General features: G+C 42.3%; 1 protein-coding gene across 3 annotated transcripts; it reads left to right on the top strand.

Moving 5' to 3' along the window:
• Positions 1–2,447: 2,447 nt before the first annotated feature.
• Positions 2,448–15,169, top strand: LOC101157582 (tetraspanin-3). Of its 3 annotated transcripts, XM_011491330.3 has the most exons (10): positions 2,448–2,471; positions 2,775–2,847; positions 4,655–4,720; positions 7,654–7,779; positions 7,986–8,060; positions 8,310–8,405; positions 8,514–8,599; positions 8,695–8,800; positions 12,277–12,360; positions 12,885–15,169. In XM_011491330.3, exons 2-10 carry the CDS (start codon positions 2,788–2,790, stop codon positions 13,005–13,007), a joined length of 822 nt encoding a protein of 273 aa, XP_011489632.1. In that variant the 5' UTR covers positions 2,448–2,471; positions 2,775–2,787; the 3' UTR covers positions 13,008–15,169. The 3 variants fall into 3 exon arrangements, with proteins under 3 accessions (XP_011489632.1, XP_020569767.1, XP_004083292.2); XM_004083244.3 differs by lacking the exon at positions 2,448–2,471 and having other exon boundaries at positions 2,542–2,847; XM_020714108.2 differs by lacking the exons at positions 2,448–2,471; positions 12,277–12,360 and having other exon boundaries at positions 2,536–2,847.
• Positions 15,170–15,254: the final 85 nt, after the last annotated feature.

Raw genomic sequence — 15,254 nt, 5'->3', positions numbered from 1 at the left:
ATATTGTTCTTTTTATTTATATACAAATGAGTACGTCTGCCCGCTCAAACTTAGACATTTGAGATTTCAAGAATTATAATTAATTAAGATGGAAAAAATATTAATTGAATTGGAGTAAAATGACATTTAGTTAGATAAATATGTAAATATGAGTTGTATAAACAATTATTGAGTTTTATAGACGTAAGAAATTAGGTTGATTAAATTATTAAATTTAACTCAATTATTTGTTACTAATAGAAGAAATTTATTTAAGTTGGCAAAATTGGATAAGTTATATATATATATATATATATATATGCGTCACAAGGAAAATGGAAATAAGATCAGAAACTCGTCTGTTTATTTTGTCCGTTCTTCTACTACAAGCAGAAACTCTTTCTTTTGATGATGCAACCGTGTTACTTTTTTGATGGGCGTATAATCTTAAAACCTCAGACTCCGTCTCACTGCAGCGCTTTCTTTTTTTTTCACCACACGTTCCCACGGTGACTCTGGAAATCGGTGTTCCATTGAGAATGTCTTTATGTACCTGCTGTGTACGTGCATTAACCCAGGGTTACCAAGTGGAGCGTGATTACACTAACTCATATCCGGTCTTTTGGAACCGACATACCCAGAGTAAGCAAGTTCAGGCGGATTTCAGCCAGAGTTAAGGCTTAAAGTCAGGGGAGTTTAAACATGCTTCCTGGAATACCCCCCAGATATGCCGGTGGCGACACGTAAATATAATGTTATTTGAAATGCCGTAACTCTGAGCAATTACGGCACATGTGTCAAACTCAAGGCCCGGGGGCCAAATGTGGCCCGCCATGTCATTTTATGTGGCCCGCGAGAGCATAACAGTTTTTAATTTCTTAAAATAAAAATTTTCTTTAGTTGATTACATATTATTTATGTGTAGTTGCTGTAATTATTACATTTTTGCAGGTATTATTTGTGCACGCAGACAAAATGTTACACGTTAAATGCATGTTCTTTGCAGCTCAATTTTATGATATTTTTCTTTATTCACTTGGACAGTTTGATCCTTCGTTACTGGAGTTATGTGGGTTTTAATAAGCAGACAAAATTTTAAAGGATTTATGCTAAAGTAACACGCAAACATACGTTTTCTATGCAACTGTAATTGTCACTTTAAAAAGTGATTTATAATAAATAAATGAGTTATTTAACATTAAGGAGTAGTTACATTTATTTTTCATTACATTTAGTTACATGTATTAGTTATATCTGTCCCTTTGAGGACAGACACTATGCTGATGTGGCCCTCAGTGAAAATGACTTTGACAGGCCTGATTTATGGAATCAACATGAATCAACTGTTTCTGAGGCGGAGAAAAGCGGCTTTACACGATACTCAACTCACTACTAACGTAATGATGCAAAGATGCTTTCTTCTGCTGCAGAATCCAATAGAATTACATCAACTCTGGAGCTAAAGCTTGGATATGATGGTACCTCTTCTTCTACTAGTAACTAGCTTCTACCAACCCCTACAGTTGGATCAGTCTTGGTGGGAAATGTCTTGGCGGTGTAAATCTGGTGAATTTCATTGGAAGTAGTTGCTTGACCACGTGTTGCCGAGGGCAGTGTGAACGTTGCTAGAGGGCCGATCAGTTTTTCTTGCTGCAGAAACTTACATTTGAATTGTTTAAATTGTGTTTCTTTCTGTCTGGTTACTTTTACTCCGCCCCACTTCATCCGCCTGCAACCACCTGAACCGCTTCACGGCGGATGTCACCAAGCTCCAACGTCCTTTAAACATTTAAAGCAGGACTCCACGTAATTTAGCACAACACTGAAGAATTCTTTCTATAACTGGAAATAAATTCATGGAGGAGTTAAAGGTTAAGGAGGTCAAAGGTGGGTCAGCTGGTCAGTATCTGTCAGTATCAAGCCTCAGTATCTGGAGACTGAACCAAAACTGGAGGATTGGTTAGTTATTAAGCTCATCAAGCTGTAACTCAATGTAAAAGCTCATCGCTGCAATTAAGTGGATGAAACCCAAATAAATATCTGGGATATCTGATCTGGGAACATTTGGAATCACCGGCAGATCTTAGAGGAGGAAAAACTGAAGGAGAGAACTTGTTGATGATCCAAACATCCATGTCCTGATTTGAGGGGAATTGGATGTATAGATGGATTATTGTTCTGATGTCACAACATCACTAGCTTACAGATCTGTGATCTGTCAAGCACAGAGGTGGAAGGTTGGTGATATGGGCTTAGGTTAGAATGTGAGCCAAACATCAGCAGAACATTAGCTCTCTCCTAGCTTGAAGACGTCTGCAGGATTCCAGAGCTCCTCCTGAAACGCTGCAGTTTTCTCCATCTTCTTATCTTTGGGATCTGAAGGGAGGAGTTTTTTTCTCCGGCTGGGACCTGAAGGTTTTGGAGTTTCACAAACGACCTGGTCGGATGATGTCGAGTCTCTTCCCACAATCCTCCAGGACCTGAAGGAGCAGGTGAACAGAGGTGGTGCTGCAGATGGTCCACGCCCCAGCGGGCGCTGCTCGCTGGGTGCGGCCGGCGAGAGACGAGTGGCACAACTTGATAACCCTTTCGTCTTTCAACCCTTCTTTCCTCCTTCTTCCTGTTTTTCTTCCTGCTCTCCACATGCACCATCTCTCCTCATCAGCCGTGAACCTCACCTCTCCTCTTCTCCTCTTCCTAACTTGGTCATGTTCTTCATCCTGCAGCCCGTCGCTGGGAGCTTTAAACAGCATCAATCACACGCCGCTCTGCACATTACTCTGTTTCTATTTCAGACGGCGCTCGGACATGGCTGCATGCAGGAGCTACTTGCGTGGACTCTCCATTTGTGTCACGGTGCTGCTGCTGGTAAGCTAACGGCTAATTCCTCTGTGACCATGGAGGGAACCAGACTGGGGAGAAGATGGAAAATATTTGCTCATCCTGAAGGCTTCTGCTCATAAAGTAGACGGAAAAATAAATTTGTGTGGAATTTTAAATAGAATTTATTTCATACTTTTCAATACTTTTATAGAATATTAGTTTTGGGTTTCAAAAACCCACTGATGAAAATGCTGTTTTTGTGTTTTTAACATGTTCTTACTTTAAATGAAGCTTAAACTCACATTTCTGAGTATTTTTTTATTCCAATTGTTGGGAATCAGAAAAAATGATTTTTGAAAAAGATCGTTTTTGTGACGTAAAAAATACAATGTAAGCTGGCAGAAGAGACTGTAAACAGAGATCTCTCAGTTATGAACGATGGGAAAGGGGGTTGAAACTAGATCCTAAGATCATCAGAGTGGGACTTTCTCACCGTGAAAACCTTACATTTCAATTTTCATAAAAAAAACTATTTTGTGATTTCATAAATTAAAAAATGTGTAACACTGTACAAAAACACTAAAATTTCCATTTTTTAAACTTTTGATGAAAACTGTAAAACATTTTCACTTTTTTTTGTTAAGTTTTCTGTAATTTTTACTCCAACACAAGAAATTGTTTTTTCAAATCAGTTTCAGTAAAATAAAACTGTATATTTTGGTATCAATATGACAATATTCCATAGCTTTAATTGTTTACTATATTTACTATATAATACATCACCAGGAAGTCGCATTGCATTCAATAAATGATCTTCTATAATGAGGGATTATAGAGTTTAATACTTTCTAAAAGACAACCTTCCTCGTGTCCTTCGTATCATTTTTTTTATCATAAACATGTTATTAAAATAGTTTCCTGGATATTTCTTCTCCTCCTGAACATTGTTCTGCATTTCTCCACAGACCCGCTGATATTTATGGAACCTTCAGTCCTCGCTGTAGAAGCTCGTGCATCATTTGCACGTTTTTGAACCACATTTGTGCCCAGACTCCTTTTTTTTTCTGCTTCCTGTTCCTGTGCTGCTTATCAGCTGATTGCATTGTTTGTGTTGCACATTTCCAGTTGGACCCAGCTGTACTTTTTCTCCTGCGCTCCTCTGCAGTTTTATCCTCGCTGCAGTTCTGGCGTCATGTGCTGTGATGTGTCGTGTTCTGGCTGCGTCTGCTTCATGGGACTGCATGCTCGTTTGTTCCTTTTATCTGCTTAAGATCTCGTCCTGGGAACTGCGGCTCCAGCATCTTTTCTCTGCTGCTCGAGCAGAACTGAATCTGATGGAACATTTGGAGCTTTTATGAGTTCCGTGTTTTGAATCCAGCTGCAGTTCCATCTGGAAGTCCCGGGAGCTTTCTGGTGCTGGCACAAATCCTGAAAGGCCAATTTGTGAAAACATGTTTGTTTCAACAGAGCAGCACTTGAAGCCTGAGTCCCATCTGACCTTACGGGCAGATTTGGGCCGTCTGTGGGTGGAAAACTGTCAAACCTATAGCTGTCACGCAGGCGGCTGCATGAAATATTAAGGTGGCAGATCGCTCAGTGAACCTGCAATTTATTCCACGGACATGCAGCTGGTCGTAGAGAACCCTTCTACAGCACATGCAGGTCAGGCTGTGAGGCTGCATCCTCTACAACACAGCTGTGAAACTTTTAAAAGGAAGTTTTGGAGTCTCAGGAGATTCTGGGGGACGTTGATTAGAGTTGGAGGTCGTTTCAGCTTAAACCTGTAAAAGGCGTGGAACATGTTTTTGCATTGACTGGTGTTCAGGAGCGTCTCTTCTGTGGGACTCTGCAGGTCTCTGGCGTGGTGTTGATTGGAGTTGGGTTTTCCACCATCGATGGAAACATACCAGTATCAGAGGTAAATATGTGTCCGTAGAACCAAACACTGAACAGAAGTTCTGCCAGTGTCTGTTCCTGCACCACCTCCAAACTGGTCAACCCCTCACCACACCTTAACCCCCCACCTCCTGAGCTGCTGCATGTCTGAACTCTCACCTGATGATGTAATACTGCAGAGGACTTCAACAACCCTCACTAAAGACTGCTCCTCATGCTTTGAAACGTTTGGAGATCAACACTTCACAGACTTTCCTTCTCATTCAAAGGAACATTTATGGATTTAATCTGCAGTTCTGGTTTGTCCTCATCCAGCTGCAGAGCTGATGGACCATCCGTGATCATTTTCTCCTTTCATTCACTGCCACACTTTGACTCTCTGAAACCAAACTTTTAGAGCACAAAGAACTAAGGGTGTGTAATGGCAAGAGTCTGAGTCAGGCAGCAATGGGGCACAGCGTTTCGGTTCAGTAACCGTACCAAGCAAAATCTAAGTAGTACATGTGTCACAACGACAAACACTGCGATGCTGACAGAATATTTAACACTAGCGGATTCTCGCGACATCCGGTTTTGGTGCAGTGTAGAGCTGCTCGGTTGGCGGTTCTGCCAACCAGCGGTCGGGGGTCTTAGTGGAAAGCAAGAGTGCGACACTGAAGGGCGCTCATAAATAATTCAATAAATATTGTATTGACAGCATTTTAAATCAATACATGCATTGCCAAATTGATTTCTCCCTACACTCCTACAAAGAACATTAACCTCCACTTGGTGGTCATCTACAGTAAGGCTCTGACTGATGTTCTGGACCCGGTTTCTTGGTCTTGGTCAGGCCTTTCCTCCCTGCTGCTTTCCATCGTGGCCCCTGGAATTTATTCCCCAAACTCCTTAAATCTGCAGTTGTTGCATCAGTTCAACAGAGTTGAGTAATAAATATCCAAATCCTTAACAACCATCCACTTCATTTCCCATTTTTCTCCAAAAATAAAACAACACTTGCTGCTCAACTCCAGTCCCACCTACACTAAAGCTTTGTTGACCCTTGCCAGTCTGTTTTTTGCGCCCTCCATTCTGAAAACAGCTCCTAAAAATAAACCAATGACCTTCGTACGGCAGCTGACTCCAGGCTATTTCAGACTTTCATTGTTCTCAACCCGATTGGCGCTTTTAACCCAGTTTCTGTTCTGCTCTGTTTATACCCCCCCTAATACGGTTTCAATCCTACCTCCTCACCATTATTTTTCCACCACTCCTCTCATTCAAAGCATCAGTAATTAGTTCTGGTGTGCCCCAGGGCTCTGTCCTGGAGCCTCCGCTCTTCATTATTTACCCCCTGGACTGTAGTGACTGTGATTTCATCCATAGAAAAATGGTTTATTCCAGCTCCAACCAAAATCAGATCAATTCAGTCACCGTTTTCCACTATACAGACGGCGCCACGTTGGAGCCATACGTCATCAGTAGGCAGTGATTGGTCCAAGTTGGTCAGAGTGTCTCTGTCAACCACTCTCACCAATCAGAAGTGAGCTTGGTGGAAAGCCACACCCCTACCACTCAAAAACGGGCTGCAGGAAATCTTTCAAATCTGTTTTGAACATTGGATGTGGGAGCCAGCAGGCTCCACCTACTTTTATGATTGGTCAGTTCACAACTTGAATGAGTTGACTAAATAGACTTTCTATTGTAGTCTATAGGATTTTGGCTTCTTGGAGCCAGCAGATACTTCCTGTTTAGAGTGTCCGGGGGGAAGACTCACTCAGTCCAGTTCTCATTTACAGTCAATGGTTGCTTTGGAAATGCAATGATAATTTCCATTGCTTTGCAGAGGACACCCACTTCAACTAACCAGGTACTCCACAGTCCCTCCTTCTCTTTGACTTTTTTATCAGATCCTGGTTCACCTCAAATGCCCTTAAACTAAATCGATGACCAAACAGAAAATCCCGTTCTTGGTAAATGGGTTCTCCTCCATTTACAATTACGTTTTTTTCTCTCAGCATCAGAATTTCTCTTTCATTTTGTTAGCTGTTTTTAAATGTGTCTTTTTCTCTAGGGATTGTGTTTCCTGTTGTTCCTTTCGAACAGCATCCTGAATGGCCCTTCAAAATAAAATAATTATTTTATGATATAATCAACAAGTTTAGTTTTAGATCATGAACTTTATTCCATCTTCCATTAACAAATAAATGGACTGCAGAGTAAACAAATATAAACTTAAACTCCATAAGACCCTTTTGGGTGTCCATTAAGATGCCTGACAAGCAATAACAGCTGACATTTTAAACAGTTATCCGAGTCATTTGTTAGCTCTTACTTCACTCAAATGTTCAATCACATTCATTTGGGTTCTTCATTTTATGAAGGTAAATATGCTCCAAAAAGAATGCACTTGTAGATTTGAGGTGAGAACTTGTAAAATAGAATGTGAGAATCTTCTGCTGTGAACTGACAAATTTCCATTTCCATGTGTTCATTTAGAGTTACAACTTCAAATCTGTGATTCCAACTGCTCAAATGTGCTTCTGCGTGTGCTCCAATCTGCTGGTGCAAATCACAAGTGCGTTACAACTGGGCTCTGAATTCTGACGCATTCCTTGCGAGAAACTTGTGTCAAAACTGATCTGTGTCCGAAAATGGAACTAGGGGGAGAAGAGAGGGTTAGAGGAGGCGGAGTCAACCAATCAGAGTGCAGCACTTAGAGGACTTGGTAAAGTTAGAAAGATCTTCACAGAGTCGGACTTCCTGCTTCAATAACTCTTCTGATAAACGTTCAAATGCTACAGAGTCTCTCAATCATTTTGTATTAACACAGAGAGTGAACTAAAAATGCATTTCTAAAGAAAAAAGTCTGTTTTTTCCTGCATTTTAATGAGAAATGATCTCTTCGTGCTTTACATGCAGACATTTTATTAAAAACAACCATGGCTGACGTTTGTTTCTCCTTCTGTGTTCCAGTTGTTTGAGCAGTTATCCACCAGTGACGGTTTACTGGTGCTGCAGGTGTTTGGACCAATCACAGTGGTTCTGGCTGTTTTAGGCATCTGTGCTGCTGCTGCAGACTACAAACCACTGCTGCTGGTGGTGAGAACAGAAGCAAACACACTTCTTCTTATCTTTTATGTTTTTATGGGAACCTTTAACTTTACCTTAAAACCAGATTTTAATCTAAAAACAAGAACATTTATAAACTTTCCTTCCCGTTAGATCGTCTTCACGTTTTCTCCTCTCAAAAACTAACGGTGTCCCCATAATTAAAACAGCTGTTTTTGTCAATTATTTTTTTGTAGTTTTCTGCTCTCATCTTCATAGAGTTTGTGGCTGTGATGGTTTTGGCTTCACCGCTGGTTCAAGTTCAAAGTCAGGTAATAATGCTGTGCCTCCTTCACTGCTGCCCCCTAGAGTTTGAAGTTAATATTACAAGACAAGAACCTTTAAAGCAACATTTCAAAGAAGAATGCAGACTCTTGAAAAAAAAAGGCAAATTATCCAGTAGGATTTCATGCAAAATGTCTTAAGTCGACACAACAGTTTTATATGTTTGATAAACAGAATCAATTGGGCTGAAAAGCAGCTTGAAGCAGATTTAACTCCAGCTGTACCCTGATTGACAGTTGGACAGTGCGGTGGATGAGGTGTTTCTGAAGGCCACGCCCCTCCATGCTGCTGACGATTACATCCAGAGCGAACTAAAGAAACTCCAGGCCTCGGTAAGCAAAAGACTATCCGAGGCAGAGATGCTGTAGCTTTTTAACAGCTGACGTGTTCAGTCAAAACGTCTGTTTTTGACGTGATGATGTTTGCATGTCGTCTTCCAGGACTCCTGTTGTGGTTTGAGAAGCTTTGAGGACTGGGGGAATCCGCTTCCCGTCTCGTGTTTGTGCACACCTGACCGTGATTGGAGGTAAAATAGCCTTGTGGACGTTTTTCCTCAAAGATCAGTCAGCATCAGCCTCACGCTTTGAACCATGTTTGTCTGCTCCTCTTCCTCCTCTGTAGCTCCCATCCTGCCAACTCCAGTTTGGATGAGTCTTGTGTCATGATGGACGCCGACCTTTCCCCGCCACTCCCACACACCTCAGATGCATTGTGGGTGCATGCAAAAGTAATGGCATTTTTTTTTATTCTTTAGTGTTTATTTTCCCACAGTGGGTTTGATTTTCTTCCCTTCTTCATATCCACATCGGCTCCTTTCTGTGCATGCCAAATATCTGGATTTCTTGACTTATTAGACCTTTTTAAGGGACGTTGTGAGGGATCGAGTAGCTAAAGAGGAAAACAGAAGTTTATCAAAAAGGGAACGTTTTAATTTTTCTCAAAAAATGTAAAAAGATGAACAAACTGGGCCCTTAAAAGAGGTCAACAGAAACATAATTAACTCAGGCAACAAACTTAACTTTAAGAAAAAACATCAAAAGAAGAACAAAATGAATAATAACCAACAGAAGCAAAACAAATAAACATGAAATAAGTTCATTGGTTTCTGCCCTTGGAGGCGTCTGTAGATGGCGCCTGCCCAATTGCCTGACTGGAGTATTTAAAGGCTGTGAGGACTTGACCTCCTCCTTTGCCAGTCCTCACAGCACAGCTCCAGGAGCAGAACCTCAGCCACACTCATAGGGACCAGTAGCCCCCTCAGCACTGGCAACTCAAAAAACAGGTGACATGAATTAAACAAACCAAAATAAGTAAACTCAGCAAATGTACATGTGCTACAAATAATTATTGAAAACAGAGAATCAATGTACATTTTAACTCAAAGAAATGTGTGCATTTATTTAAGAATAAAGAATCTGAAATAATAATTAAACAGAAAGTGTGCAATGTTGGGGGGAGGTTACCGCCATCTTGTTTGTGGGTGTGGCAGCGTATGCTGCCATCACAGACGTGCAAACTCGACAGTTCTGTGTCGTTCAACCCAGAAATAACATTCAAAAGCTGGAACTTCCATCCATGTGTCCACGTTTATCTAGTTGAGCCAGAAGGCATGCAATAAAATCAAACTTTGCTTTGGTTTTAAGCGTTACTATTATCATTTATAAGTTTGTAATATATTGATTGTATTCGTAATTATTTATATGTTGTTTACACAATTTATTCAAAAAAGTAAATAAATAGACAGACCAACCAGAGCATCTAAAAAATGATAAGAAAACCATTAAAGACATTAAAAGAATCTTAAAAATAATTCTGACACACAAAGCCAAAGCAGCAATTTTGAAAGGAAGACTTGAGGCCAAACAGTTGCATTTTGTGTCTGAGGCAACCGTTTTGTCCTGAAGGATTACAGAGTGAGTTCTGCAGCACCACAGCCCATTTTAGCAAAGCAGACCCACCATCAGGTCAAGCAGAACAGAGCTGCAGAAGTTTAGAGAGTCGGAGGAAGTCAGAGGATCCATCATCATGTTTGTGTTAGTCCTCCGGCAGATGAAAGCCTGGTGCAGGTCAGGATTCTCTGATGAGGCTTCTGTTGGAGTCAGTGTTCAAATGTTTATGTCCAGTTTCTCTGTTTCTGTGAGGAGATAAAAAAAACTGGCTGACTATGGAAACATGTCCGTCTCACCTAAACTTGGTTAACTGGGAGTCACTTGACTTCTGTATGTCACATGACCTCTGTGTGTCACGTGACCTCTGTGTGTCACATGACCTCTGTGTGTCAAATGACCTCTGTGTGTCACATGACCTCTGTGTGTCACATGACCTCTGCGTATCACATGACCTCTGTGTGTCGCATGACCTCTGTGTGTCACATGACCTCTGTGTGTCACATGACCTCTGTGTGTCACATGACCTCTGTGTGTCACATGACCTCTGTGTGTCACATGACCTCTGTGTGTCGCATGACCTCTGTGTGTCGCATGACCTCTGCGTATCACATGACCTCTGTGTGTCGCATGACCTCTGCGTGTCACATGACCTCTGCGTATCACATGACCTCTGTGTGTCGCATGACCTCTGTGTGTCGCATGACCTCTGTGTGTCACATGACCTCTGCGTATCACATGACCTCTGTGTGTCGCATGACCTCTGTGTGTCACATGACCTCTGTGTGTCACATGACCTTTGTGTGTCGCATGACCTCTGCGTGTCACATGACCTCTGCGTGTCACATGACCTCTGCGTATCACATGACCTCTGTGTGTCGCATGACCTCTGTGTGTCGCATGACCTCTGCGTGTCACATGACCTCTGCGTATCACATGACCTCTGTGTGTCGCATGACCTCTGTGTGTCACATGACCTCTGTGTGTCGCATGACCTCTGTGTGTCACATGACCTCTGCGTATCGCATGACCTCTGTGTGTCGCATGACCTCTGTGTGTCACATGACCTCTGTGTGTCACATGACCTCTGTGTGTCGCATGACCTCTGCGTGTCACATGACCTCTGCGTATCACATGACCTCTGTGTGTCGCATGACCTCTGTGTGTCACATGACCTCTGTGTGTCACATGACCTCTGTGTGTCACATGACCTCTGTGTGTCGCATGACCTCTGTGTGTCGCATGACCTCTGTGTGTCACATGACCTCTGTGTGTCAAATGACCTCTGTGTGTCACATGACCTCTGTGTGTCACATGACCTCTGTGTGTCACATGACCTCTGTGTGTCAAATGACCTCTGTGTGTCACATGACCTCTGTGTGTCACATGACCCCCCTGTCACATGACCTCTGTGTGTCACATGACCTCTGCGTGTCACATGACCTCTGTGTGTCACATGACCTCTGTGTGTCAAATGACTTCTGCGTGTCACATGACCTCTGCGTATCACATGACCTCTGCGTATCACATGACCTCTGTGTGTCACATGACCTCTGTGTGTCACATGACCTCTGTGTGTCACATGACCTCTGTGTGTCACATGACCCCCCCTGTCACATGACCTCTGTGTGTCACATGACCTCTGCGTGTCACATGACCTCTGTGTGTCACATGACCTCTGTGTGTCAAATGACCTCTGTGTGTCACATGACCTCTGCGTATCACATGACCTCTGCGTATCACATGACCTCTGTGTGTCACATGACCTCTGTGTGTCACATGACCTCTGTGTGTCAAATGACCTCTGTGTGTCACATGACCTCTGTGTGTCACATGACCTCTGTGTGTCAAATGACCTCTGTGTGTCACATGACCTCGTCTGTCACATGACCTCTGTCTGTCACATGACCTCTGTGTGTCACATGACCTCTGCGTGTCACATGACCTCTGTGTGTCACATGACCTCTGTGTGTCAAATGACCTCTGTGTGTCACATGACCTCTGCGTATCACATGACCTCTGCGTATCACATGACCTCTGTGTGTCACATGACCTCTGTGTGTCACATGACCTCTGTGTGTCAAATGACCTCTGTGTGTCACATGACCTCTGTGTGTCACATGACCTCTGTGTGTCAAATGACCTCTGTGTGTCACATGACCTCGTCTGTCACATGACCTCTGTCTGTCACATGACCTCTGTGTGTCAAATGACCTCGTCTGTCACATGACCTCTGTGTGTCAAATGACCTCGTCTGTCACATGACCTCTGTCTGTCACATGACCTCTGTCTGTCACATGACCTCTGTGTGTCACAGCCCTGCGGAGCCGTCCTGAAGAGCCATCTCTCGTTTCCCATCAAGCTCAGAATCGGAATCATTTCTGCTTTTGCTACAATTACGGTAAACTTCGTCTGTGTCCTTCTTTGGTCAAACTTTAAGTTTGTAAAGCTTTTCGAGAGTTTAAAAATATGAAGCAACATAAAGTTTAGTTTCTCTGAGTATTTTATGACACTTTCTTTAAGTTGTAAATTTTTCCAGGAAAGTTTGTATTTAATCTTTATTTTGTTTGAAGAAAATCTCACAGAGTCAGAAAAAAGGCTGGAAGGCTTTTCAAAGTGAAAGACCCACTCTGGTGAAATGTTTATGTTCTTGTGGCATTCTTCTAATGATGGAGGACATAGATAAAGAAAATTATGTCCCAGAAAATGCTACAGGCTTTTAGACTTTGGCTAATTATGGCATCATCATAATGAAAAGACCACTGGGAACGCTTTGGGGATAGATCAGAAGATGATGGGAGCTCTCTTCAGGACCAGCTTGTTGCCGTTGCAGTGCGTTTGTTCCATGCATTATGGTTTATGTTGAACATTGTTGGTGTTGAAACGCCCTGAAACCCTCCTTCATGCAGTCTTTGTGTTTTGCAGATAACTGCCATTATTCTGTGTCTAAGTCTGGGTCTGGAAAACTACTGGAAGAAGCCGGCGGTAGAGATGACAATCGACGACTTCAACCGAGTGAAATACCAACCCAAACCCTCCCTTACCTGACCTCTGACCCCGCAGCCCCAGACACTCAGCAGTCCTGCTTTCAGAGAAGGCTTCTCCCCAAAGTCCTCCTCCAACTACACCCAAGGTCATCAGAGGCCTCTGACGAGAGAACAGTCGATGCGGAAGCTCGTCCATGAAATCATCGTCCAGCTGGGGGAAACTTTGTGAGAAGCATTGCTTGTTCTGTTGTTTTTCTATCACCGGGCACTAGATGGCATTAAAGATGGGTTTGAGTGTTCCTCCTCCTTCTTCTGTCACTTTAAATGTTCTTTTCACGGCAGCTTCCACTGACACTTCTGCTTTTCTTTTGTCTTCATCTCTAAGTGACCTCAGCTAGGAGCCTCCGCTTCGGTCCATCTCCTTTCCATAACCGCTCTTGTGGTTTCTTCCATCTATGTGGACATTTCCTCTTGAACTTCCCAAACCTTCCTTGAGTTTTGTAATAGAAAAGTTGACAGACTCTCTGTGAGAAAATGGAAAGTCAGTGTTTGTGTGGGAATAGAAAACAGTGGTGTGAGGTAACAAGGCCGTCGATGAAGACTCTGACAGAGAAAGTCCTCAGTTTCCCCTAAAACGGCTGGATCTTCAGGTGGTTGGCATTTGGCACATGGAAACGTCTGTTGTGTCACCTGCCGAAACCAAAAGTTCAACCTGACATGTTTGAGGTTGCAAAGCAAAGTTGCTGACGGTGAGATCAGGGTTATTTCTTTGAAGTTCCTGAGAGCTCTCTCTTCTTCTGGCATTGGTTTTCACACAGAAGCGTTGCGTGTGAGTTTCTGAATCACACGATCTCTGCCGACAGTTTGCAGACATGCAACACCTTTTCTACACAAAAGAAAACAGCAAAGGATGAAATACAAAACAATACTGGATTTCCATTTGACTTTATCTTGAAAACAACAGAAATGCTGTTCCTCTGACGGTCTGCTGCCTGGTTCCAGAGTGTTCCAGGCTGATCCATTGCTATTTGATTTATTCCTGCACGATGCATCAACTCACTATCACCGGAAAGCGACAGTCTGAGGTTACAGACAGCAGGAAACCAACAACAAAACAAAAAAACTAAACTCAAGATTTGTTCCAATTTTAGAGAAAATCCTTAAAGAAAACCTCAACCTGTGTTTCCTGTGTTTATATGATAATCTTTGTGTTTGACCAAAAGATTTTATAGAAAAATTATCAGGACAAAATCCTGTATTGAGCTTAAAAGGCCTACATCATTCAAAATAAAAAATGTTGTGCTTTTAATTGTATTATGTTTATTATTCTTAAAAAAACATCTCGACCCGTTTGCAACGGTCACAACTTTTCATTGGAGGTGGTTTCTTGAACCACGGGCGTCGTGACCGTAGCATGAGACACAAAAAACAACCGATACAAGTTAAGCTGCAACAATGACAGCACATGTAGGAAGTGCTGCAGAGGAAACACACCCAGAAACTGCAGGAACTTCCTGCTTGTCCGGGTCCAAGAAAACCTCATCACCTCCAGCTCTGCTTCTGGCTGAAGGTTCTCTGCCTGTCGTCTCACATCACAGCAACGTGGGGTTTGGACTTTCATGTTGGATCCATCCAAAGCTCTTCCTGACAACCCTCCTCATGCCTGGACTGGGGAGGGAAACGCAGAAGCTGGAGAGCCAGTGGCTAAAGCTTGATGGTTACTATGAAGACAGTTGGACAATGTTTCAGCCTTTAAGAACAGGACATGCTTGTTTTATTCCCTCAGTGTTCCACACTGCGTATGTAACATCATATTTTTTATTAAATGCTCACAGTAAATGTCTAAATGTAAATGACATTTAGATAACAAAAATAACAATAATAACAAATAACAAAAAACACAGATGTATGTATATGTATGTATTCAGATGTACCAAACACTGGTTTTGATCACAGAAACAAATGTGTTTTTTGCTTCGTTAAGTCGACATTTCAGAAATGATCTAGAAAGTGTCACTGAAGGGTCGTGACGGTGTTGCCACAGCTTATGAAGGGTTCAGCCAATCACAACGAAGGACTCGTTCAAGCAGTTATTAGAAAAGGCTGGGTGATGCACGTTATTTATTACAGTGGGGCAAAAACATATTTATTCAGTGGACCACTGGACTTGTTCAATTATGTGGAAAAGAACTATTTGGTCAATAAAATTTTTTTTAAAAAGTTCAACTCAGTACTTTGGTATATATCCTTTGTTGGCAATGACAGCAGTCAAACAGTTTCTGTAAGTCTTCACAAGGTTTTCACAAAC

Source organism: Oryzias latipes, chromosome 23, assembly GCF_002234675.1.
Source record: "Oryzias latipes chromosome 23, ASM223467v1".
Lineage (NCBI taxonomy): Eukaryota > Metazoa > Chordata > Actinopteri > Beloniformes > Adrianichthyidae > Oryzias > Oryzias latipes.
The sequence above is the reverse complement of the archived record's forward strand: the minus strand, read 5'-3'. Positions and strand labels throughout refer to the sequence as shown.